Source organism: Temnothorax longispinosus, chromosome 1, assembly GCF_030848805.1.
Source record: "Temnothorax longispinosus isolate EJ_2023e chromosome 1, Tlon_JGU_v1, whole genome shotgun sequence".
Classification (NCBI taxonomy): Eukaryota; Metazoa; Arthropoda; class Insecta; order Hymenoptera; family Formicidae; genus Temnothorax; species Temnothorax longispinosus.
In genome coordinates this window covers 9,968,326-9,995,308 of record NC_092358.1, presented here as the reverse complement: position 1 = coordinate 9,995,308, position 26,983 = coordinate 9,968,326, and the positions used below count along the sequence as shown (strand labels likewise).

At 33.6% G+C, this 26,983-nt stretch overlaps 2 protein-coding genes across 2 annotated transcripts; both read right to left on the bottom strand.

Annotated features, from left to right (window-relative positions):
• Positions 1 to 13,061: 13,061 nt before the first annotated feature.
• LOC139824274 (isovaleryl-CoA dehydrogenase, mitochondrial) lies at positions 13,062 to 25,200 on the bottom strand. The gene is made up of 8 exons (XM_071796791.1): positions 24,856 to 25,200; positions 15,645 to 15,734; positions 15,272 to 15,493; positions 14,531 to 14,858; positions 14,225 to 14,318; positions 13,824 to 13,914; positions 13,569 to 13,737; positions 13,062 to 13,423 (listed from the first exon to the last, which is right to left on the bottom strand). Exons 1-8 carry the CDS (start codon positions 24,985 to 24,987, stop codon positions 13,290 to 13,292), a joined length of 1,260 nt encoding a protein of 419 aa, XP_071652892.1. The 5' UTR covers positions 24,988 to 25,200; the 3' UTR covers positions 13,062 to 13,289.
• On the bottom strand, positions 17,218 to 21,388 carry LOC139824282 (uncharacterized). The gene has a single exon (XM_071796797.1). It carries the CDS (start codon positions 19,406 to 19,408, stop codon positions 18,191 to 18,193), a length of 1,218 nt encoding a protein of 405 aa, XP_071652898.1. The 5' UTR covers positions 19,409 to 21,388; the 3' UTR covers positions 17,218 to 18,190.
• Positions 25,201 to 26,983: the final 1,783 nt, after the last annotated feature.

Sequence of the window (26,983 nt, the reverse complement as noted above, 5' to 3'; positions counted from 1 at the left end):
TTGTCGAGACAAATCCAACAATAAGTATTAGTTTATGATTTTCTTGATCTTCCTAAGTTACACAATTTTCTTAATTTGAAATATCAGTGTTCCATGTCGAGTATACTTATGATGTGAGTTCTCCCTATATTCCGTTTAACGAGAGATAAGAACCATATACGTAAATACGAAACTGGTTGAAGTTTGAAACGTTTTTAAAGTAATTTTAAAAAAATGATTTTTCTAGGTGTCACACACGAAATGCATAAAAGACCCATCCCATACACCATGTGAAAGGCACACTTATAGTCGAAAAACCTACTCTCAGATTATTTAACTATCTTTATTTCTATCTTTTTATTATATTATATAAGTATTGCGTAAATTATGTAACAAAATTTTGTGGACAATACTCAAAAGTCCCTGTGTGCCAAAAGAGAAATGAAACAAATCATTTCTTCATTCTCAGTAGCAAGAATATTTAATGTGGTCTAGAGCACTCTAGGGGTAAGTTTTTTGAGTATAAGGGTGTCTCTCGCAGAGTCGATCTCTTATATATTTCATGTGTGACACTTAAAAGTTCTTCTGTGCTAAAAAAAAATAGAACGAATCATTGTTAAAAAATCGCTGCGGAAACATTTCAAATTTCAACCAGAACTATTTTAGAACAATAAAATTTGCTTCAGTATCCGCATAATTGTTTATTAGAGAGAATAAGTATTTCCCAGTCTTTGTTTTTTTGCTCACATCTATATTATTAAAACAATGCTTGATAGTATCCCGCGACTCAAGAAGTCTGTCGAAATGTGAGTAATATGAAAATCACGAGAATTATACAATTTCAAAAAATGTGCGATTTGCATTGTTATATTCAAAAGATTCAAAATACACTAATGTTTTTTCCAGAAAATGGCTAAACGCTGAACTGTTCCTAATATACTAGACATCAAAATACCCAGGTTAGCATATATTAGATTCATATACGTTTTTTGAACGTATACATAGTTTTATAACCGTAAAGAACCATTAAGAAACGTTTGAACTAAAATGTTTTTGAAACCATGATTTAAGAAACGTATTTTTTACGTTTCTACAGTTAACAAAAATACCTATTTGTTAAATTTTTCTTTTCAAAATTATAATTTGCTTTATATATATAATAGTTTTAATAGCCTTTTTTGAAACATTTAAATTTATATTGCATTATTTCTATAATAGTCTTTTCTTTAATGGTCGTTTCTAAATGTCTTTATCATTAAAAAAACATTTCTGTAATAGGTTTTTAAACGTTATTTTATCGGAAAAGAAACGTTCCATCGAACGGACATTTTCGAATGGACATTTTTACTCATGAGAAACGTTTCTAGAAATTGGTTATAAAACGTTTCGGAAAAACGCTTATAAAACATTTCTGAAACGTGTATGTGCTACCTGGGTATGCTATGACAGCCGCTCACGAAGTTAGCGCAGCAACAGAACTAATCAGCATCGCGGAAAAGAGTGAGTGCCATTACATGGAGCGCGGAAACGCGGAAACGCGGAAGACAAAATTTACTAGATTTCCGTCGATCCGTTCCGTCTGTTTTGAATGCCTTGTATTACATGGAGCACATTTTGAGCGGAAAAGCGGAAACGGAGAATTATAAAATATTAATTTTTAACGGTATTTATTGATTAAAATGTTTGTATTCAATAGATAAGCTGAAAAGATAAGCATATTAATAAAAATTGCAATGAATTAAGTGAACACAATTTTAAGAAATGAATACAAATGTCTATTTGTCACTATACTGTTCCGCTTTTCCGCGCAAATTGTGCTCCATGTAATATAAGGAGAAAACAAGCTCGCGGAACGAACGCGTCAAAATCCGTTGTCAACGCGGATACAGTATACTCCATCAAATTTCGGAGCTGTCTAATCACATTGAAAAAGAAAGCTTTTACATACTTCGATTACTTTATTATTTTATAAAAGTGGTAGTATAATATTGTAAAATGTTTGTTTAGAAATTATCGTTTCTTTCGATAATTATTATATTATAGATCCAAACATCATGTTGATGGTTATTATGAAGTATCTTATGCAAGCAAGGGTACGCATACATACACGATAATAGCGGATTCCGCTTTTCCGTTCAAACGTGCGGGACTCAACTCGCGGAAATGCGGAATCTAGTTACTATTATCTGTTCCGCGCTTCCGCGTTTCCGCGCTCCATGTAATGGCACCCTCAACAATAACTTTGAGACTTTCGAGAAAACTTCGAGAGATGCGAGTATCGATTTAACATGCCTTTCTTTAGATACGATTTCTCAGTTTGGCTACGTTCAGCAGAACGCAACAGTATTGCAACTGTTTTATGATTCTCTGCTGGAATGATTCTAAGGCCGGCATTCATAGTCGGGTCTTATATTTAAGACCGTCTTAAGTATATACAATCTTAAGACAATCTTAAGATGTCATTAACTAATCTATTGTGCCCCTTTTTGAGGAGAGGCACCAAGTTCTTTCGGTCCACGGAGGAGGCGGAATTATTATACATGGCACTTTGAATAAATGATACTTTAATTAAATCTGTTTGACAATTATTATGTACAAGAAATGTCCGTCGCTGCCCGACTCCAATTGCCCTTTCGGTTCTTCCTCTCGTTCTCTTTTATCAGCTCGTTCGTCCTTCAGCCGCCATGATTTTCAGCGAATTAAAAGTACGCAAAACGTCAAGCTGCCAAGCAAAACGTCATCGACATATATAGTATGGACTACGCGATGTATAAATGTATGAACTACGGTATGTATAAATATTAATATAAGAAAATAAAGAAATATATAATTATAATTTAGATAAAGGCCGTAGCCGGATAAGAAGAGTCAATGTGCCCTTACACGGACCATGCTTATTTTTTTTGCTTTGATTGCTATCAGTGTCACTTACAATTTAGTCAAATATTAGCCCTTAATATTGAACCGTTTTGTTGTAAAAAATGAAAATAAAAATTTCGAAAATAATTCATATCTTTTCGCGGCTTAACCGATTTTGATGAAATTTTAATATGTTGTAGATATCATGCATTGAGACACATGTGTGGAAAATTCAGAAAAGGTTATATATAGGTTGATAACAGAAACATTGATAAAAAAAATAAATAAGTGTTCTTGATTTTTTTAGTCCCGATATCTTTCTTGTACAATTACGAAAAAATGTTTCTAGAATCTTGGAGTAGTTTCCTACCGGACATAATTTTTTGGAAGCAATAAAATGGGTAGGCGGTACATTTAAAAAATAAAGTATTTTTTTATTTTTTTTTTAATATGATATGCTTTTGGTACAATCGCCATATATTTTATGTAGAATTTTGGGATAGTATTCTACAAGTAATTTTTTCGAACCAATAAAATAGGTAGGCGGAAATTTAAAAAAATCAAATATTGTTTTTTATTTTTTTAAATTATGATATGCTCTCGTACTATTGCCATATTTTTGTTTAGAATCTTGGAATGGAATCCTACAACAAGTAATTTTCCGGAATCGATTAAATAAATAGGTGCAGGTATTAAGAAAATTATAAAATAAAGTAAATTGAAATAATTATGAAAGGATAAACTATAATCGTATTGAATCAAATGTTTATTAATGAAGTACACATACACATACACGTACACATACACTCAAAATAATGAAGTATACATACACATTCGTTCACATAATCACTCTCATACTATATATTATTTACACTATTTATAATCATATAGATGGACTAATCTTCATCACTATCATCATTGATAATAGGTGTGATGCCGTCTGCAAAAACCCTTTCTTTGTTGCCTTTAAATCAGCTGCTCGCGAGTAAAAAATCGCCTTTCAACGTCTCTCGGTTTCAGTTCATAAGGCACCCAATTGCCTTGCTTTTGAATCATTCCCATGGATTTCAATCGTACGGAAACTGCTTGTTGAGTCACTCCAAGTGATTCCGCAAGCGCCTCTTGCGTTTGACTCGGATCTTCATTGAGTAATTCCTTCAATTCTTTGTCTTCGCTGTCCAGAGCGAGGCTTGTCTTCAACGCTGAAATCACCATTCTTGAAACGTCGAAACCATTCCCTACATGATTTATCAGTTGGAGCATTGTCACCATAAACTTCCACAAGCATTCGATGCGCTTCAACTGCACTTTTCTTCCAATTAAAGCAGAAAACTAAAACCTCTTGCAAATGCTGCTTAGTTAACACAAAATTTGACACATTCAACACAGTAAAAAACAAGGTTTTTGAATAAAACTCAAACGATATAAACTAAGTATTATTGACAGATGTTAACCTCTCTGAAACCGCCGAAATCAGCTGTCACTATGAAACATTCATAAACCAAAGCCATTTTTTGAAAACGGACCGAACTAATTTGTACTCCTAATATATACATATTATATAAAATCAATTTATATGTTTACCAGTGTTACCTTATGCATTACACCATTGTGGTCAATATTGACCACTTACCTTATCGTATCCAATTTTCTTTCGTCGGGCCAGATCGGCCTTACCTTTGTTACTCCTGGCCATATACAATCTGGTTGCAATTTCGACCAGATCAATGAAGGAGAAAAATTCCTTCCATTGTGACGATTATTATCATCGCTAACAGATATCATTACGTTCGATTCGAATTTTATGTGAGCATCGATTGTATAGAAAAATGCACAATAAGAAGTTAATTTTCAAAAGAATATTAATCTATAAAAATTGACTGTACAACATTGATCAAAAATATTTCCATCACTAATTCCGTTATTTGCTTGAAAATACTAATAATTGATTGATTGGCTCGTTCTTTTAATTTGAAATTGTAATCAAGTATAGAAAAAATTTTACTTCGCGTTATAAATATTAATCTCAATTATACTTCGCGAAAAATTGAAATTTATAATGTAACCGAAATTAAAAAATTAATAAGAGAACATTTCTCGATGTAAAAACTGACCGCGAAAACCGATCGCGATTGCGAAAATACAAAGATGCGTGAATGTACATGTTATTCATGCGGCACGCATGTTGAAAATATATCAAATAAGATATACACTATACACAGAATAAACGACGTGAGATCCGAAAAAAAGTAACTTCCCGGCGCATAATTGATATAATTGGATATTACAATTAATCAATAATCGCGTTCTTAATTGAATAATATATGCAAATCTTTATATAAACTTACATATCGATATAAATATATCTCATTATATTTTTCATTTTCTACCAAAATTATTTTTGATATGTATATTCATATATATTACTGCAAAATTGAATAGGGGAGACCGGGGCTAAGCCGACACTATTTTTTCAAAAGCAATTTTTAATATTTAATTAAAATTTTTAGGCAAATTCAATGATATATATTTAAAGAGTGTTTCTTCAGGTACAAAATTGATTCAGGAAGTTTTGCTGTACGTCGCTTTGTTTTGCCGCCAGGAAAGGAAAAGTGACGCGAAAACAAATTTTCGAATTGAAAAATGACGGGGCAAACTCGACACCCCGCCGGGGCAAACTCAACACTTTGTTTGATCGACACAATTTGATCTGGAACTTATTTTTTTATTGTTTAAAAATAAAAATACATTGTTTATCAAATGAAAAGACATTGTGTATTAGAAACAAAAAGTCGGAATAAAGTAAACAATTATTTAAAATAATGAGAAAAAAAAAGATTAAACTTTTAATTATCTTTTTCTGAACTGTCTGAAAAACAATTTATACACGTAAACTCGCGATCAGATGTGCGCACACATTCGTCATGAGCTATACGGTTGCATAAGATGCATTGTTTGTTATTAGAAGCTAATGAAATGTTTTCCGAACACACGCAACAGATGTTCTTTAAATCGTCATCGGAATCGGACGAAACAGTGACCTTTTTTTGCGATAATGTCACTTTAGGTTAGTGTCGTCTTTGCCCCGGTGGCGTCGTGTCGACTTAGCCCCGAACGTCGTTTTTTACTTTTGTTACTCCAAAAATATATAAATTTTGAAAATATGCAAAAATTATTATCTTATTCGTATAAAGCATCGAATTTCCCATCAAAATCACTTACCGGTAGATTCGCAAGAGTAAAGCTCGATGAAAGAGTAGACATTTTCGAGAGATCAGAAAAATTACTTTTCACTATCAAAAACACTTATGTCGCGTTAAAAATTACACTATAACTCAGAATGTTACCAAATTCCGTTGATAATACTGGCACATAAAGACGTATTTACAGTACCAAAGGCAATTAAGTTTCTACGATAGATTTAAATTGGCAAAAAGCCTAGTGTCAAGTTCGCCCCGCTGTCTGCTTAGCTCCGGTCTCATATGTATATATATATATATATATATATATATATATATATATATATATATATATATATATTATTAACGCATTTTTTTAGTGGTATCCCCAGTATTTTAAATTCTTTAAAAGAGTCCGTACTTAGTGACTTTTCCTGTTCAGATTTTCCTAATCAACCAAATCTTAAAGAATTATATATGAAATAGAGGTAGAAAAGAGTAAAGAATATAATAGAATTATAAATAGCCCAATATCTCAAAATTGGCGGAAGTTAGAGCAACCACGGTCATTTATCAAAAAATTCAAAAATTTATAAAGAAAGAACTCTTTTACCAATTCTCGCCAAATTCAATAACAACCTTCTTTAAATGATACTCTATGTAAGATGACATATATATATCAGGAAGCATCGCGATGTTTGTATTTGTCCAGTTCCATCTCAGCACAAGAACAATTTTTGATTAATAGTCTTCAAACTTTTAAAAGTTATGTAGAATACACTGAGAAAAAAACTAATAAAAAGGAAAATTTTCTTCATTTTAGTAAATAGAGTCACAGTTGTATGCAAACTAATATTTACTAAAATCCAGAACATTTTTTTCTCAATGTACGATTCTTCATAAAAAAGTATAAATTATAATTTAATTTAATCGCAAATTAGTGGATTGCATCAGTAAAATTAATGAAAGTTAATTAAAGAAAATACTTGGAACAGAATTTTAATAATCTTACAATTAGCGTACTTTTACAGTATATATGTTTCAGCAAACTTTTAACAAATTTTCTTATAAATAATATGTAGTTATAAAATAACAAAAATATTCATTTTAAAGTATTAAAGTTCTATTTATTATTGATTCTAATAACAATTGAATTTCTTTGCAGTTTTATGATAATTATAATAATAAAAAAATTATTTATGATGTATTAATATAGGTACATAGAAGTAAATAAAAAGGCAATGCTTTTGTATTCAATGTTATTGTTCTAAATAATAATTGTAAAAAGTAAACAAAATTAATAACAATAAAAACAAAATCACCTTTAACACAAATAAAATATGTAATGCATTTAAAAATGTGTAGCAAACTTAAAAGCAATGGACGAGAATATCATAGCAGGCTATTTATTCTACTTTTAATTTTAATTCTTCTTTTCCTCTCGATTTTTCCGTATAACTTCGCAAATCGGAACCATTCCACAGATATTTTATCCAGCTCTTCTTTTCTCACAACATGATATCCCAAAACGACTTCTGTAAAGAAAGACAAAATCCTTTCAATTGTGTCCATTGTGCAATATCTATACTAATATATAAAGTCGTGGTTGCTCTAATTTCCGCCAATTTTGAGATATTGAGCTAAATTTTTTGGTATTGAATTTGGCGAGAATCAGTGAAAGGGTTGCCGATTTTTACCTAAAAAGTGTATAAGTTATACATGTCATCTTATATAAAGTATCAATAAAGAAAGATTGTTTTGAATTTGGCGAAGATCGGTGAAAGGGCAACCGGTTGCCGAGTTTTGCCTAAAAAGTGTATAAGCTAAGCGTTCGCCGCGGTAGTGGAGCTTTCATAGCGTCAGCTAAACGTTTGAACACCCCGCAGACTGGCTGATTGTGTTTCTCTTAAATTTTATATAGTAGACTATTATTTAAAAAAAAAAGTTCAGCTTTGCGGATATAGGCTGTAGATGAAGAATATGGCGCGGTATGGTGCGTGCAACTCGCCGCGCTTGCCGCGCTGCATCTTTAAACGCGTCAGTTTGACGTTTGAACACTCTGCAGACTGGCTGACCGCGTTTTTCATACCTTTTATGCAATAAACTAAAATTTAAAATAAATTTTAGCTTTACTGATATAAGTCAACTGATTACATTTTTTTAACACGTTTACATGCGTTATAGCTGACGCATACCGCACACGAGATGGCTGACTGCAGCATTTCTCTTACGTTTTATGCAGTAAACTAATATTTCAAAAAGTTTCAGCTTTGCTGATATAAGTCAAGTATACCATTATTTTTTACATATTTCAGATTTTATTGTCGGGTCCTGTAAACGTGGTGCGACGGCTGACAACCATTTTGCTATATTTTAGCTGTTTAGCACAAATACTGAAAAAAAATATATATATAAACTATATAGCCATGCAGAAATTGGACAGAAATTAGTGTTGCTGCCTCCCGAACTAACAGTGACACGCGTTGGCACGATCTAATGTCATCAGTCATCACGCGATTGGTTACTAACCTCTCACTGTTCGTCGCTCAGCCAGAAGATGTTCTCGTCGATCTTGTGTAATAGCTCGATGCGCGGCATGCGCCGATTTGCCGGCGCAATTCGCAAGAGGCTGCGAAACAAAATGTGCAGCGCGCCAGGAACATTCTGCTTCTTATCAATTAATTGAAAATATTTCCGAGGATCAAAACAGCGATTTACACTCCGCTCACTGTCGAAAGGGAAACACTGGACATGAGAATTTTATATTACTTGTAAGAAAATTAATGGAATTCGCGTTTATTATGTACGGAAAATAATTATGTATACATTTATGACACTCGAACTGAGTGGGGGCGTGAAGACACCCAACTGAACCAACCAATGATGTATTACTTATCATTATGATAAATGATAACGCTCGCGCTATTATATTTGTGTATTGCTTGCTCGACATCGGTAGGATTTCTCAAGGCCCAAGGCTTTATATCTAATTATATTAATACGGTGCAGTTAATTACATATTTTACGATAACAAAATAAGGATTCAATTTTTGTACATATAAAATTAATAAATTTAAATATTCTGCGGGGTGTATGATTGTTAACACAATTTAATATTTCCGCAGATCACTATTAATCGATGACTTGTGTACACAAAAAAAGATTTTATTGTCATTATTTATCTGTTCACGAATAGACATAAAGATCGCGTGCCAACAACATTCAATCCTGATCTATTGTGTCTGATCTTATTGTGTGTTAAGGGGCACAACTAGTGTGACTGCCCAAAAAAAAGGTGATTTTCGGGAATTTATTAAAAGAAAAGTATTGCATCGAATGTTTTGAAATTTTGAGAATATATTTGTGTATAAATGATCTATGTGCAGTAATTTTTTTGTATGAAAATAATCAATTTTCAGCGACTTATGTGTCATCTCCCGAGTCTCCAAAAAAAAAAACGTTCTCCCACTGCTGCAGTGATTGCGGCGTTCAGAGTGCCTGAAAAAAAAAAAAATGTCTGTTAAACTAGAAGGTATTTCCCGTACAATGACCTAGGATTATGAAAAAAAATTAAAATCCAACAAAATGGCGGAGTTTTGAAAAAAAAGTTCAAATTACGCTTAAAAATCTCGCGGTTTTTTGCATGGCAAATTGACATTTTTTATCCAATAAAAAAACTGGAAGGTCATTGTATAGAAAAACAAATACTAAACACGCTCCAAAAAAATTCAAGTCGATCGGATGATTTGTATTCGAGTTAGAACTGCAGCAAACTTGAAAAATGTCGTTTTGAGAAAAACGCGTTTAGATAAAAATATTGATTTTATTGTTTGATTGAGAAATATCATACTTACAGCTAATCTAATTCACCTTCCTCTTCCTCAAGAAAGTACCTGCTGGGTTGCTGAAGCTTTCCTTCGAGCTAATCGACCCTCTTTCGAAGCTTATGCACGTTTCTGACCGACGAGCAGCTACTCTTTGGAAGGCTGCCGTTCAAAAACTATTTGAGATCCACTCTTAAAATTTTAGTATGTTATTCTTGAAGCTATAGACTATCGAAAAATGCAAAAAAAAAATCGATTTTTCAAAAGTGTCACACTAGTTGTGCCCCTTAACGAAATTATATACGAAGACTTTAATCTCTGTATCATACATGTTGCTGTACGATAGTATGTGTAAACGGATGACGATACAATATTTGCGTAACGTTTATGATTGCTCGAAATATTCCTTTACACGCGTTTTATAAAATTAATAATCTTACTATAATTTTTTATACAATTTATCACATACTTTTATATCTTTCATTTTATATCGATCTCTCGTCTCGATCTTTTTTGTGCAAAAAATACGTACTTTTTCTTTATGAATGCATTAAAGTAATTAATATAATTTATTTTTTTTATTTTAAGCTCAAATTCTAAAAAATAAAAATATATTTAATATATATGTTACGGGCAATTTGATAAATTGGGCATTATGCATAATGGCCGGGCATTATGCATAATTCCCAATTTATTCAACCAATATGATTAATAGAGAAGAATTAATCAAATTGCCCGGTCATTATGCATATTTCCCAATGCTAAATGGTCATTTTGATAAATCATCTCATTTGAGTTGATTTTCCCGGCAATCTTAAGCCCCTTGCACAATAGGCGATAGCGATAGCGGACTTAAATATTTGTTAAAACTAAATAATTTGTTAAAACAGAGAATAGTTGATATATGAAAAGTAAATATTTATGTGTATTTTTCATATACCAACTATTCTCTGCTTTAACAAATTATTTCTGTTACAAATATTAAGCGTTTAAGTTAACGAAACATAAATAATTTGTTAAAGCAGAGAATAGTTGGTATATGAAAAGTACACATAAATATTTACTTTTCATATATCAACTATTCTCTGCTTTAACAAATTATTTATGTTACAGATATTAAGTGTTGAAGTTAACGAAACAGAAATAAAATTGTTAAAGCAGAGAATAGTTGGTATATGAAAAGTTCATATTAATGATTTTCGTTAAAGCAGGGCACACACACGTGTGTATGCCCTGCTTTAACGAAAATCACAACTTCTATAAAACAGGGCATACACCAGCATACACACGTGTGTGTGCCCTGCTTTAACAAAAATCACAACTTCTATAAAGCAGGGCATATGTACACACGTGTGTATGTGCCCTGCTTTAACGAAAATCATTAAACAGTTACATCGTGCAGAATAACCAAGCATCTCGATTCAAGCAGTTAGGTCTCACGCTGGGAGTTTCATTAGTTTAATTATGCGTGGGAAGCACACACACACACACACACAACGGGGGGGTGCGAGGGGGGCCTTTGGCCCCCCCTCCCCCGCACCCACTCCGCCGGTAGGCTGCGTGGACCTCGCTTTACAACATAAAGTACATGCTAAGTTGTAAAGCGAAATTATAAAGCACATGCATGGAGGGGTGCAAGGGGGCTTACATGCGTGAGCGCACGTGAACAGAAAAGCTTTTCTCCCCTGCACCCTCCCCCATGCATGTACTTTATAATTTCGTTTTACAACTTAGCATGTACTTTATGTTGTAAAGCGAGGTCCACGCAGCCTACCGGCGGAGTGGGTGCGGGGGAGGGGGGGCCAAAGGCCCCCCCTCGCACCCCCCCGTTGTGTGTGTGTGTGTGTGCTTCCCACGCATAATTAAACTAATGAAACTCCCAGCGTGAGACCTAACTGCTTGAATCGAGATGCTTGATTATTCTGCACGATTGATTCATTTAAAATTGGCGCAGTTTTACATGCGCGTGCGACCACTGAGCATGCGCGTGTGGCCGCAGGGCATGGTCGTAGTCGCTGCATCTCGTCGGTATGACAGGAATCATAACTTGATTCCTGTCAACTTTAACCGTTAATATCTCGCTTCGCGGGGCAGAGCGACACTTTTTTCTGCCAGATTCGGTCGTTTCGTGCAAAAACGCGTCGATTAAGCCCAAGTTGAACGAAATCGGTGAGGAGGCCACTATTCTTCAGATTTACCCAGTTAAATATTTTTAAAGCTCGTCATCTAACCTATGTAACTGTTTAAAGCGCGTCACTAACCTACATCTCGCTTCGCGGGGCAGAGCGACACTTTTTTCTGCCAGATTCGGTCGTTTTGTGCAAAAACGCGTCGATTAAGCCTAAGTTCAACGAAATCGGTGAGAAGGCCACTATTCTGCACATTTACCAAATAATTTATTAATTTGTCTGTTATAAATTATGTTTAAACACAAAATATAAAATATTTTAGTGCATGAACTCATTGTAAGTAAGAAAGTTGAAATTATAGACAGACTGCCATTCTTTTTAGAAAGATATTTTAATATGTTAATCACATTTCCCACTTGTCTGTGGGCATTATGCATAATGACCGGTCAGTTTGATTAATTTGAACATTTTTGCTTTTATTATTCAAATGGCCCGAAAGAAGCGGGCATTATGCATAATGCCCGGCCATTATGCATAATGACCGGATTAATCAAATTGCCCGTAACATATATACTTATACTTTATTACTTCATACTAGATTATCTGATAATTTTTATATACACAATGTAAATAAATTTTTGATAAGCTTAATAGTTAATAAATTTTATCAATATTTAAATTTAATTTATATTTGTAATTTATATTTATTTATATTTATTTTTCTTATCAAAATAATGTTTGATGCAATAAAGAGGTAATAATATCGATCAAAATAAATCGCATAATGTTTAATTCTAATTTAATTGTATATTCGAGGGAGTAAGAACGCCGACGCGTGTAGGACTTAAATTAGCAACCTATAGCGCGAAAGGTTAGTCAATCGCTCTATAGTGACTCACTTTACCTTAATTTATACGATCATTAACGCATATCGCCAATATGCGATATGCCCGGGATTGGCGGTCGACGATAATGAATCACCGGTTAATTACGCATTGCAGGGCGAACTCAAAAAGAGAGAGAGAAAAAGGAGGGACCATCGAAATTAGTTTGGTACATCCGGGAGTTCGTGAGAACTAAAGACAACAGTGTTTCTTTCGCGTATAAAATATATTTAATGTATAAAATTTCTCGCTTACTCCTATCAAGTGCAACAAAGACTCAAAACAATATAAAAAAATAATAAAATAATTACTAATAAAAAAAATAATTCATTTTTAATAAAAATGAGAGATAGATAAACAGAGTCTATTTTGCCATTTGAAAGAATTGTCTTATGGGCATTAATGGATGATATATACTACGAAGAGCTCGTTGTTTTATAGATATTCTTCGGTGATCGCTCGGCTGATGACCATACGTCGTATCTCATTGCTGCCCGCACCGATCTCGTAGATCTTCGCATCTCGCAGCAATCTTCCCGTCGCGTAATCATTGATGTACCCGTTGCCACCTGTCGAGAGATTATCCTTAAATAAATATCGCTAAAAACGTTTAAAAATTTCTCCATCAATAAGTTCGACCTTATATCCTCTACGTCTGTTCTTTTATAAATAATTTACAAGTACTGTACTATTAATTGTCGATAATAAATTTACCAAGTATCTGTATTGCGTCCGACGCTGCTTTCATTGCGTTCTCGGCGGAGAAGAGGAGCACCGCGGCGCAATCCTTGCGATTTATGTGACCGGCGTCGCAGGATCTCGCGACAGAGTACAAGTAGCTCCTGCTCGCGCTCAGAGCCGTGTACATATCCGCTATCTTCCCCTGAAACGTGATTAGAATTGGACGGCATCTCAATTGGAGATCGTAAACATTTTTCAAACAAACAGAGACTTGTTGTCTTGTTTTACCTGTATTAACTGGAATTGCGCGAGATATTGGCCAAATTGCTTTCTCGAATGAGCGTACTCAAAGGCGATGTCGCAACAAGCTTGCAAAATTCTAAAATTTACGTTCAAATCGCACACAGTGAAATATAGACACGCTCATTTGTGAATAAAACCTAAACATTTATTTGTCGATAATCTGACGAAAATAAATTTTTAATATTAAAGTTTCTGTCGCACTGTAATACACGTCAAAATGTAAAAATTTATACATATAATACGCAATATAATGGATTTTCAAGAAATATAATTTATATTTCATTGATCGTAAAAGATGCATCTGACAATACTGATAAAACCTTCTTTAACGCGGAAAAACTATAGAACATCAAGTGCAATATATCATGGTTTTCTTGAGAACTTACCCCACAGGTCCACTGGATAATACTAATCGTTCCAAATCCAGTCCGCTGAAGAGCACATAAATACCTTTGTTAACTTCTCCTAAAACGTTCGCGGCTATAACAGAAATTTACAATTTTTTTAGACAAGGAACTTTTATATAAAAAACGATAATAATTGATTTCAATCGACTGATAAAGTTAATAGACTTAATAAAATGTTGACAATTTCTTAAATTCCTTACTCTCTTATATTTCTTTTAATATATCTCTTAATCTGGATAGTAAGATCTAAGGTCTCTTCCGCGTTTCTTCAAGCGCCGGACTTACCTGGCACTTTGCAGTCCTCGAAAATCAGTTCACCCGTACTCGAGCCGCGCATTCCAAGCTTGTCCAGCTTTTGCGCCGTGCTGAAACCTTCCGTGCCGCGCTCGACGATAAAGGCTGTGATACCGTGCTGCGGTTTATCCGCGTTCGGATCCGTTCTCGCGTAGACGACCAACGTGTCCGCGTCTGGGCCATTGGTGATCCAGAACTTGTTGCCGTTCAACACGTAGTGGTCACCCTTCCTCTCGGCCCGCAGCTTCATGGAGACGACGTCGGACCCGGAACCCGCCTCCGACATCGCCAACGCGCCCATGTGTTCGCCGCTGCACAGCTATAGGATGTCTCGTATAATACGAATAATTTATTTATATTATCGATGATTGCACAAGCGACATGAGTGCAATTCCATCGATGGAAACATCAAAGGCGCCTTTTTATCTTCGTGAGAAAGCTAATTCATATAATTAGAAATACCCAATCTACTTTTATAATTGTAATTACAATTTATTCGAATTTATTCACCGGAATATTTATTTACTGAAATATTATATATGTATATTCTTTTTAATACAAGACTTCGAAGATTTAATGTTAAGCCTGTGTGTCGACTGACAAGAATTCAGAAAGCTTCTATTTATAATTTATAATTTATGTAACTGTAGATATGCATCATAAATTTATATTTACAATTTAAATTATAATTTAAGATTCTCTGAGAGATGTAACGTTCTGGGTTCGAGTTACCTTAGGCAAGTACTTGCGCTTCTGTTCCTCCGTGCCGTTTCGGTGGATCTGATTGACGCAGAGATTCGAATGTGCACCATAACTGAGCCCGATAGCAGCCGATGCTCTGCTTATTTCCTCCATGATAACTATATGATCGAGATACGTGCCCCCTGTGCCACCATACTCCGGCTTCACCGTCGGGCCCAAAAGGCCTAGTTTACCCAACTCTCTCCAAAACGTCTGTATCCGTATAATTTGTTTTTTAAATAGGATTGTCGATTAGAACGTCGAGATTGGGACGCGAAATCGAATTTAATTCATTGCAGTTCGCGATTTCCTTGAATTTCTTTTCTGCACTAAGATCGATTTTCACGATGCATAGAACACTTACCCTCAATTCGTCGAAATTATTTTTCTTATCGATCTCAGCGGCCTTGGGCGCCAGCTCCTTTTGTGCGAAATTGAAAACGAGCGAACGAAGCTGAAGAAAGAACAACAGATTGCTAATAATTGCTATTAATAATTATTCAAAGTCAATCAAATCCTTGTAATCTTTATTTTTTTCTCAAAGTATTCCTGTCAAAGCATACATAGCACTAAAATAAAATTTTATAACATTTATGTACGTCTTTCTTCATTATAGTAACGACTTCCCTTTCCATAAGCGATGCAATACTTCTAACTGGTACTGTATACTTCCGCAGCTAAGGGATTAAATGTATTTTTGTGCATAACATATATATTTATTGTTATTATGTTAAAAAATATTAAATTTTATGGAATCGCTGCATAAAAATAAGTTATTATTAATAAACATCTGCAACTAATTTGTTTCAGGAAAAAAAATTCGCAGAAACTTATTTTCATCAAGATTCAGACACTTTTGTTAACCATTATAAACATGATAAAAAGGCATAAAAAGAATCTTAAACAGTCTGTAGATACTTTTACGAAGCATTTTGGGAAAAATTAATCCCAAGTGACCAATTGATTCGATCAATCAAAAATATCAAATGTGATGCAAAACTCACAATTACTTACATAAATTTTCAGTGTAATATACTAATTTTATTTATTAGCCCTTAGCTGGCACATTTTACCACAATCGCATAGCTGGCACACTGGGGCCGTTTCAGACCCCACCACTAAAATGCTTGCTGCGAGGGGAAGCTATTAATTTTTTTTATTTAAAAAAATTCCAAGATAGTTTTTGAATGTTGTTTTAACAAATGTCATAGGTTATTTTGATGAAATGTAATATTAAGTATGAAAAAAATTGGAGAACGTAAAAGAAAACGAAAAAATCACTGTTTGCACTCAAAAATTTATAACTCTTTTAACTCTTCCATTTTTTAGTACCATTTTCGTACTGTAGGGGGGCTTAAATTAATGCTGAACTGGGGCGTTTAATACCCCACAGTGCCAGCTAAGGGTTAATATCGTTTTTCAATAATTTTTTATTCATTTTTTATCATTTCCAATACTTGTCAATATTTATAGTATTTTATTAATAGTTTGGAAGCTATTGATAAAATCTTCTATGACATATTAATGTCCTATAATTGACATACTATATATATATATATATATATATATATATATATATAGTATTAGGTTTCATGTTGCTTGATGTTTTTCGTAAAATATCTTTTGTTTCTTCTGTAAGAAAGAAATGATCGTTACACAAGTCCAGTTTTGTTATCAAAGAAACTTGCAAAAAAATTATAGTTTTATCGAACGCAAGATCATTAGCTGTAGGTAACAAATAATAAGTCTACGTTACCATTGTGACTTTACAACTATTATCATGATCGATTATGTATAAAGTACATTTCTAATGCAAAAGTAATGTAAAATTCTGCTGTAAAATCTACTGTAAATATCACATTCTTGCATCAACAGTATAAGTTATTCTCAAACGAGCACTGATAAGTATTAAAAGTACAACATGTAGAAAAGGCAAATTTTAAAAGTAAAATATTTATTAACCATTGTTAGCGTATACATAAGAATATTTAAGTTACTTGTAAAATACTGTCTACACTGTTAAAAAGATGAAATTTAAACCAATACCTTGTGTGTTAAATAACATTTTGTTATTTCTACCATGTATGTCGAGATTTATTACTTTAACACAAAACAGTATTACTTTGACTCGATTGGTTAATTTAGTTAAATTAACGACATATTGAGCAGTGGCGACTTATAGGAATTGTTAAAAATGATTCAAATTGAGTATAATTTGACACTACGAATTTAACAGAGTGTAGATAGCACACATGTCTAAAAGACGACGTAAAGATGCTTTAAGACTTTTTTTTAGACACATATGTGTAAATGACTGTCCAGGTGTCTAGCTTAAACTTTAAAATTTTACAAAGACGTTGAGGCGAATGGGGCGAAGGGAAGTTTATATAAACAGATATATACTATGTTTCAAGATATTTTTATGTGAATTTTAATTATTATTAAAATAAGATGTACATTTATTGTTTATGTTTTTGTTGGTTATACGCGTTTGCATTACTTCCTTTGAATTGAATATTATTGCAATATCGAAGTTTTTAACTATGATAAACAATATTTTATCCGTAATATATCGCACAAGACACTATAAAGTCGAACGTGATTCAATATATTTCGCTTCTAATTACACCTGCAATTCGGTCTTTGTATTATACTATTTCTTGTATATAACTACTATTTCTCGTATAGAAATGACAACGAGAGAGCGAGAGAGAGAGAGAGAGAGAGAGAGAGAGAGAGAGAGAGAGAGACAACAATATTTATAAAATAAATCCTTTGCTTTATATATAATTACGAATCTATATTACCTGATCACCTGATCACTTAAAAATCTTTCGACATATATACTTCACAGTTACTAAAATTGATATAAATTGTATCTTATATGCATTTTATGTGAATTATCTCACATTATAAAATATGTTTCAAGCAGCCAAGATCTCTCAGATGCAGCAATATATCAGCAAGTATTTTACATACTTCGTCTCCGCCGACATATTTTTGCTTCTTTGCACTTCTCAAAAAGCCTAGACTAATTGTATCTTGTACTATCGTTTCTGATTTGAGATATCCCAACATTGCCGGTAAAAAATGGGATGCGACTATAAAACCGAAGAGAGCGCCCCTCCTAAACTCGTCCAACAGAGCGTTATATGAATATTTCTCAATGTCTTGAATGCCAGCGTCCAGCAAATACTCCATCAGCGCGTCGTGATAAGCCCGCATGATGTCGAAAAATTTCTCTCGTATCTCTTCATTTGAGCAACAGTTGCAGAGATACGTGGAGAGATCGATGACGGGCGTCGAATATCTAATAAGCGCGAAATCGATCAGCATCGCGCGATATCGTCCACCCTCATCCGCCTTAAAGAGAATGTTGCTCAATAGAAAGTCGCCGTGGCACATCGTGGCCAGAGGTTCAAGCGGCTTTATTATCTTCATCATTTCGTCAAACGCGTTCGTGAGGAAGGCTTCCATCCTGTCGCAGAAAGCTGCATCGTGGCCTTGTCTGCGGAGATATTTCAGCGATCGCGTCGCCTTGACATTGAAAGTAACATCAAACACGTTTCCTTTCACGTATCTAGACTCTTGCAGTCGCGCCACGACGTCGAAGAACTTTTCCCGCTGCAGTTCCTTCATGACGTACCCTTTACCGTGAAATCGTCCTAACTCGCGCATCCCCGCCAACGTGTACTCGAAAGGAGCGTTATGCGGGTATGAGCAAGGATGATATCCTCGTTCGTTAACGTTCTCCAGGGCGATCACAAAATCGGTGGGCGACCGTTTTTCGGCGTAGTAACATCTTGCGTAAAAATGCTTCTCGTTCGGTTGGACGTACGTTCGATAGAACAGAATCTCGTTGTCAAATTGAAGATCGATGCGACTTATGTGGATGAAGTTCTTCATCTTCATGGGTCTCTTTAGCACCATAGACAATTCCTCGTTCTGATCGTTTGCTTTATTCTTAAACTGCAGGCGTACGTAATACATGATTGTCATTATAAAGTTGATAGATTTGGAGATTTCGTATCGAGCTTTGTCAACGTCCAATCCAAGATTCTCGATGATCCTCGCCATCACCTGGTCGAGCCATCTTTGAGAATCTTCGACGTGAGAGTCGTGGGACATTTTCTTTGAATATGCGATTCGCGTGTAAATTAATAATAAAATAATTTGGATTGTTGATCTAGAGAGAGTTTGTTGCCTCTAGAGAGTTTGTTGCCTCGACAGCTCGAACAGTACTAACCATATAGTAGTTTCCCGTAAAAAGAAAATCGACATGAACAGTAGGAGATTGATATTAATGCATATCATAATGTATCAAAAATAATCAAGCCATATCAATACAATACGCAAATACAATGTCAATACAATGTCAAGAGATAGTGCACGTGCCTATTATCAGCTGTTCACTACATATTCAAAATACTATGACAGACTGTGGCGATAAAGTCACAAGCATGCGTCAAATGCTTAAAATCGTCTCCGTAAAACGACTGACAAAAACCCTCAATTGAACCATCCATTTATTTTTTGACTGGTTTAAATCACAATTGCGTTAATATTTATCATTTTTTAGTTAACTGTTAATATGGCTATTTATGGTTTAGGAACACGTAGTGTAATGATAATTAATAATTAAATTAATATAATATATAAAATAATAATATTTTGCAGTATAATTATAGTAAGTTATAATCATCATTATCACAGAGCTAATTAATAGTATTCCGCACGTTTTTCTATTTTTTAATTGTAACTATATATTAAGGAATAAAAATGAAGCGTATCGATATTTACACTGTTCAACAAAAAAAAAGAGTTTTCAAGCACAAGGACGAGAGTAATAAAATGTTTTCCGTAATTCAGAAGTGTTCGGCGAGAGGGATGAAAGGGGGAATCCTACAAGTGGTGGATGCGGAGTTCGAGGGAGTGCCTTTCTTCCGGCGAAAAAGTGGTGGGCATAGGGAGGAAAGCGAGAGGAGCCGATATTTCTAGTAAACGCGGGGGGGGGGGTGAGAGGAAAATCTCTGCGGCTTTTCAGAAGCGGAGGGGTTTCGTGGGGTATTCTGCGACGTCACATCGAGTGATAAAAGAAACTGTGGTAGTGTGCAACACTCAATGTCATCATCATTATCATGATAGTTTTTGCAGTAGAGCCATTGTCAAGTTTTTGCGAAAATTGTCATATCCGGTGATAGAGATCGAACCGTGTGCAACACATAGATATAAATTATATGTTGCACATTATAAATAACATATAATCTTAATGATTAATTGCTCTTTTCCATCAATCTGCATATAAAAAATCCGAGTTCTAGTCATTATCATCATCGTATTTATAATACGGTACGGATAGTTTTTGCAGCGTCAATCATTGTCAAGGTTTTACGGAAATCGTCATATCCAGTGACAGAAATCGAGTGCAACATTCACAACTGCTTCCTGTTGAGATCAATAGTCCTAATATATAAAACCTACAGCGAGAACCGAGAAGTGTTATTGAAATCAAATAACTCATCGAAAGTGCAGTATCCAAAGTTTGAAGTATAAGGTCGTCAAGATAGAGAACATTAAGAACTGTAAGTAAAGGGCAACGTAAAAAGAAATCTATTTGCTTCAATCACTCAGATGCAGATGAAGATAAAGAAAGGAACAATGATGAAAAAAATTATAGGTCCAGTTGTAAGAATAGGTTGAAAGTTTATGGTGGAAAAAAAGTAAATGTATTTATTAACGAAGAACAATCTGAAGACGATTTTAACGAACAGAACATAGATAAAGCTCTTCCGGCGTGGTCTGCAAAAATATAGAATTCCCAAAATAATACCAATAATTATTGTTAAATTTGTAACAAATATTGTTAAATTTGTAACAAATAATCAAAACAATGCTAGAAACGTTGAGTTTCTATTTTCTTTTTTGTACTTTAATCCTAAAACATACACATATATTTTTTAATTTAAATTTTAGTGATGCAGAAAACTGGCTGTAAATTATTTAGAGAACATTCTAAAATATATCGGCATCTGAAAGTAAAAATAGTGGTTTTGAAGAGACGTTGAATATGAACAAGAGCACAGAAAATGATACTGTATATATGCCGGAGAGAATTGACTGTAAAGTTCTTTATGTCACACGTGCATGGAAAGTGGCCCATTACGCACGCGACGCGTGCGTGATAGACCACTTTCCATGCACTTGCAACATAAAATAGAGTGTGTAACACGTGTGTTAAGTTGAAAATTGAACGTGCGGGTGATCGCACTCGCCTCCGGCTCGTGCGTCCATTCCGCACGTCCAATTTCCATCTTACAGCACTTGTTACACAAATAACTATTTCTTTTTACAGTAAACATTATACAAATTGATAATGTAACAATTTCACGTAAAAATACGTTTTTAAAAATTCAATATCTTTGTCATATTTTATTAAAGATATAAAAAATATGTTATTTAGAAGTAGTATAATATTGCCATTAAAGAACTCTTTCACTTCTCTCATATTTATCACTATAAAATCGATTGCGTATGGTGAACTACAAAGTAAAAAAAAGTGTAAAAATTAGAAACTTGCACATTATTGCATATTATTGCTTCCTTATCATTACAGATCGCTACCATTGCTCCTCTTCAGAGCAATGTGCAAATTTTTAATTTGGAAGAAACATCAAAGGAAATAAATCTAATGGATCAGAAACTTGCACATTGCTTCCTCATCATTTTATTTCGCTCATAAAACTTCCTCTATAAGGAAGCTATACTATATTTTATGTTAATAATTATGTTGCTGTAATTTAAAAACAAGCTGGCTCTAAACAGGAGCAATGGTACCATGATGGTAGCGATCTGATGTAATGATGAGGAAACGCAAGTTTCTAATTTGCACACTTTTTTTACTAACCTTCCTTTAATGATGCTGTATATAAGATTACATGCATAACTTACACACTTTTAAAGCAGAAATCGGTAATCACCGATCCTCGCCAAATTCAATACCAATCTTCCTTTAACGATACTCTATATAAGATTAAAAATCGATTAATATATAGCTCAATATTTGCGGAAATTAGAGCAATCACGGAGATTTTTTTAAGACAGAAATCAGAAACCTCTTCACCGATCTTTTCACCAAATTCAATACCAACCTTCCTTTAATGATACTTTATCCATTAAAAAATCAAAAGAAACTTTTAATTTAAATAAAAATTTGACATTGTCTGAGAGAGAGAATTGATAAAGAGTCAGCTCTATAAAAGTTGACAATTTTTCTAATTCTTTATCTATTAGCAATTTTTCTAACTCTATTATATTTTTCAGTCTTTTCTACCCCTATTTCATATATAATTCTTTAAAATTTGGTTGATTAGACCTAGCTTTATACGCGATCAAAGATTGATCCATATACGAGGTTTACGAAAACAAAGGTGCCTCTATGAGAAAGCAATAAATAAAAATTTTACTTTATCCAGATTTATCTTTTTTTTTTTATTTATAAAAATTATAATTTATAATATTATTTTATTCCAGAAAATGTCGAAAATGTAATGCGGGATGTAGCAGAAATGCACTTGTACGGTCAAAATACATCTAATACAGAAAGAATTAAAACCTTACCATTAAAATGTATTCATGATATTGAAAAAATCGAAGCTTGGTTGAAAAATAACAAAACTCTATATGTAATAAATATGTAAGTACAACTGAAAAAAATTTGATTCTATTTGCATACTTAATAAAATCGTTTTATTTCAGAAAGTTTTTATACTAAAAATCGGAGGCGATTCGCCGAAAAGACATGTTGGAAATATTTTGGCAAAAAAGTCTTTTTCTAATAAATGTGCAATGAAATGCTCTTGGAAAGAAAACGGACAAAACTTTCCTGTATAAAAATTATTGGTGATTACAGTAATGAATGAATTACAGTATATTCACTCATATTTCTTTTTTATTTAATATATTGCATAATGGACACAATTGAAAGGATTTTGTCTTTCTTTACAGAAGTCGTTTTTGGACATCACGTTGTGATAGAAGAAGAGCTGGATAAAATATCTGCGGAATGGTTCCGATTTACGAAGTTACGGAAAAATCGAGAGGAAAAGAAGAATTAAAATTAAAAGTAGAACAAATATAGCCTGCTATGATATTCTCGTCCATTACTTTTAAGTTTACTACACATTTTTAAATGCGTTATATATTTTATTTGTGTTAAATGCCAATTAAAGGTTAAAAAAGTTTTTGCACAATTACTGCGTCAACTCTGGATCATCAAGTGAAGAACGATTTGAAGAAACATCCAGGAATCATAAAAAAAGTGAGAAAGTCTAGAAGTAAACCACTTACTCTCTAGTTCAAGTAAAATCCAGAATAATAGCTTATTACAATCTCATTAAACTCTATATATTATATATTCAAGAAATCTATAAATATATTCTTAGAATGTCATCAATTTTATTTATTAGAAAAAATCCAAAATACCCACCTTTTTTAAATAAAAATTAATGTATAACTGCGGATGATTTAAGGAAAGTTCCGGGAGTTGGAGAGGGTTTTTCGCGAGCACCTGTTGACATCAGTGATAAGAGATGTCAATCCGTGTTCCAAAGAACGGCTGACACTAAAAGCTGCCCCCAAACATATGATAATGATGACACCGGGTGTTACACACTACCTCAATCTCTCATCTTATCTTAACGTCGCGCAGGGTACTTTACGGAACCCCTACATCCCATCAGAAAAACTGCAGAGTACCTACTCTAAAATTGTCATTTTTCTGCAACTTTAATCACAACTTTAAAATTGTGACGTGATAGAGCAATTTATTGGTAAACGGAATCGCATTCGAAATCGTTTAAAATAAGACTACACACTAAAGTTATACTCTAGACTACACTGAAGTTATATCTCAATTTTTACTGTTCTCTTTAATGATCGATTTTATAATTAAATAAAGATCGATAATTTCGTATATATCTTTTACATTTGTGCAGCATTTGATCGATAAAAAAAACTTTATTCGGCGAATTTAGTATCCTATTATAAACTTCTGAAATTAGAGTATAATAACTATTAGCTTTTATACCCCACGCGAATAATGTACTTACGTATACAGTTAAGTTAATATATAGTATCTTAGGTCTGTTTTCTATTGCTAAACTAGTGCAGCCAGTTCAGCAATAGAAAACAAACCCTTTGTCAGAGAGACATAGTGTGTTATAGCTAATCAATTTATTATTCTTCTTTAAAATCTTACGAAAAAGCGATAAATCGATTAGCTACTGGCGCGAGAGCCCCCGCGACATCAGATCCTACCACGTCTAATGGCTTTTGTACACAGGACGCGGAAACGCTTGCCGCGCGGCAAGAAGCGACGCGGTAGCCAATAAACTTTTGGTTCTTACGGAAAAGCAACACGTTGATTGGCTACCGCGTCGCTTCTTGCCGCGCGGCAAGCGTTTCCGCGTCCTGTGGACAGAAGCCAATGCGACCGGTCGAGATTCCACTATCGGCGATAAAGCCATCGACTCGCGTTGGCACGATCCAACGTCATCACGCGACTGGTTGTTACTAACCTCTCGCTGTTCGTCGCTCAGCCCGAAGACGTTCTCGTCGATCTTGTAATAGCTCGATGCGCGGCACGCGCCGATTTTGCCGGCGCAATTCGTGAACGACCGCGAAACAAATGTGCAGCGCGCCAGGAACATTCTGCTTCTTAATCTTCTTATCAATTGATATTGAGAATATTTCCGAGGAACAGCGATTTACACTCCGCTCACTGCCGAAAAGGGAACACTGGACATGAGAATTTTATATTATTTGTAAGAAAATTAATGGAATTCGCGTTTATTATATGCGGAAAATAATCTCGATTATCGAAAAAATCGAAGAAGATGAACTCGTGTGGATGGAGATATCACCGTTGAGAAAACTGCATGGAAATGCTGACGACATGTATACATTTATGACACTCGAACTGAGTGGGGACTTGAAGACAACCAACCGAACCAACCAATGATGTATTAATTATCATTATGATAACGCTTGCGCCATTTTATTATTTTTCTGTATTACTTGCTCGACGTCATCAATAGAATCTCTCGAGGCTCAAGGCTTTCTTTTTCTTATATCAAATTGCATTAATATAGTGCAGTTAGTTACATATTATGATAACGAAATAAGGATTCAATTTTTGTACATATATAAAATTAATAATTTAAATACTCTCTCTGAGGATTGTTAATTAACACAATTTAATATTTCCGCAGATCACTATTAATCGATGACTTGTGTATGCGAAAAAAGATTTTATTGTCGTTATTTATCTATTCACGAATAGACATAAAGATCGCGCGCCAACAACATTCAATCCTGAATTTATATTGTTAACGAAATTATACGAAGACTGTAATCTCGACTGTATCTTACACATATTGCTGTACGTACGATCAATATAGTGTGTGTAAACGGATAACGATACAATAATATTTGCGTAACGTTTACGATTGCTCGAAATATTCCTTTACACGCGCTTTATAAATTCATAAATCTTACTATAATTTTTTATAATCTTTCATTTCATATCGATCTCTCTTCTCGATTTTTTTTGTGCAAAAGATACGTACTTTTTCTTTATGAACGCATTAAAAATAAGTAATTAATATAATTTAATTTTTTTATTTTAAGCGCAAATTCTAAAAAATAGAAATATATTAAATATATGTACTTCGCATAACTTAAAAGTTATGAAGTATATATATTAAATATATTTCTCACATACTACGTTTACGCGAGCGTTACTTCTGTAGTAACTTACGGTAATTCCTTCGCGTAAACGGAATTTTGTAATAACTTACGATAATTTACTCCGCGTAAACGAGTGATATATCGTAAGTTACTACAGAAGTAACGCTCGCGTAAATGTAGTAATACTATATAGTATCTGATATTTTTTATGTGCACGTGTAAATAAATTTTAGAGAAATTTAATAGTTAATAAGTTCTATCAATATTTAAATTTAATTTATATTTGTCATTTATATTTATTTTTCTTATCAAAATGTTTGATGCAATAAAGAGGTAATAATATCGATCAAAATAAATCGCATAATGTTTAATTCTACTTTAATTGTATATGATATAAAAATGTAAAAATGAGGATGCTCTAAAAAATTAGACAGCTTATATTTTGATTAATTTAGGACTGTAATAATTTTTAGCAATATTATTGCAATATTTTTTAAATTATAAACAATTGAAAAGATAAAGTTTTATGTGATTCAAGTTTTAAAGAGAAAAATAAATAACGCAGCTTATATCAGAAATATTTTAAATATACATAACAACATGATAACTGTTGTATTAAAGATCTTATTATCGACGATTGTGTATTGGGAGCTTTTCCAGCAAGCGACACAAGTCGACACAAGTGTCGTTTTGTCTTTGTTACTCATTGCTAAAAAAAGAAAGATAGAACGACTTTTGTGTCGACTTGTGTCGCTTGCTGGAAAGCTTCCATATGTAGATATAACGCGGAATAGAAAGAAATAGAAATTTATATAAGAACAATATACTTATACCCACTGGAAAGTTTCACGGATATGGCTATACGTAGTTCAATGTCCACGTTTTGTAGCTGTGGAGGCGTTATCGCGCCTAGCGGTCGATAAAGTCACTGGATTGTCTATCTAGTGACTTTAGCGA

Excerpts from the sequence above, each read along its gene's own strand:
- LOC139824282 (XM_071796797.1), bottom strand. The coding sequence starts at position 19,408 with ATGTCCCACGACTCTCACGTCGAAGATTCTCAAAGATGGCTCGACCAG.
- LOC139824274 (XM_071796791.1), bottom strand. The coding sequence starts at position 24,987 with ATGTTCCTGGCGCGCTGCACATTTGTTTCGCGGTCGTTCACGAATTGC. Across the intron at positions 15,494-15,644 it reads ATAATTTCGACGAATTGAGG|ACGTTTTGGAGAGAGTTGGG; the intron begins GTAAGTGTTCTA and ends ATACGGATACAG. Across the intron at positions 14,319-14,530 it reads CGAGGACTGCAAAGTGCCAG|CCGCGAACGTTTTAGGAGAA; the intron begins GTAAGTCCGGCG and ends TTTCTGTTATAG.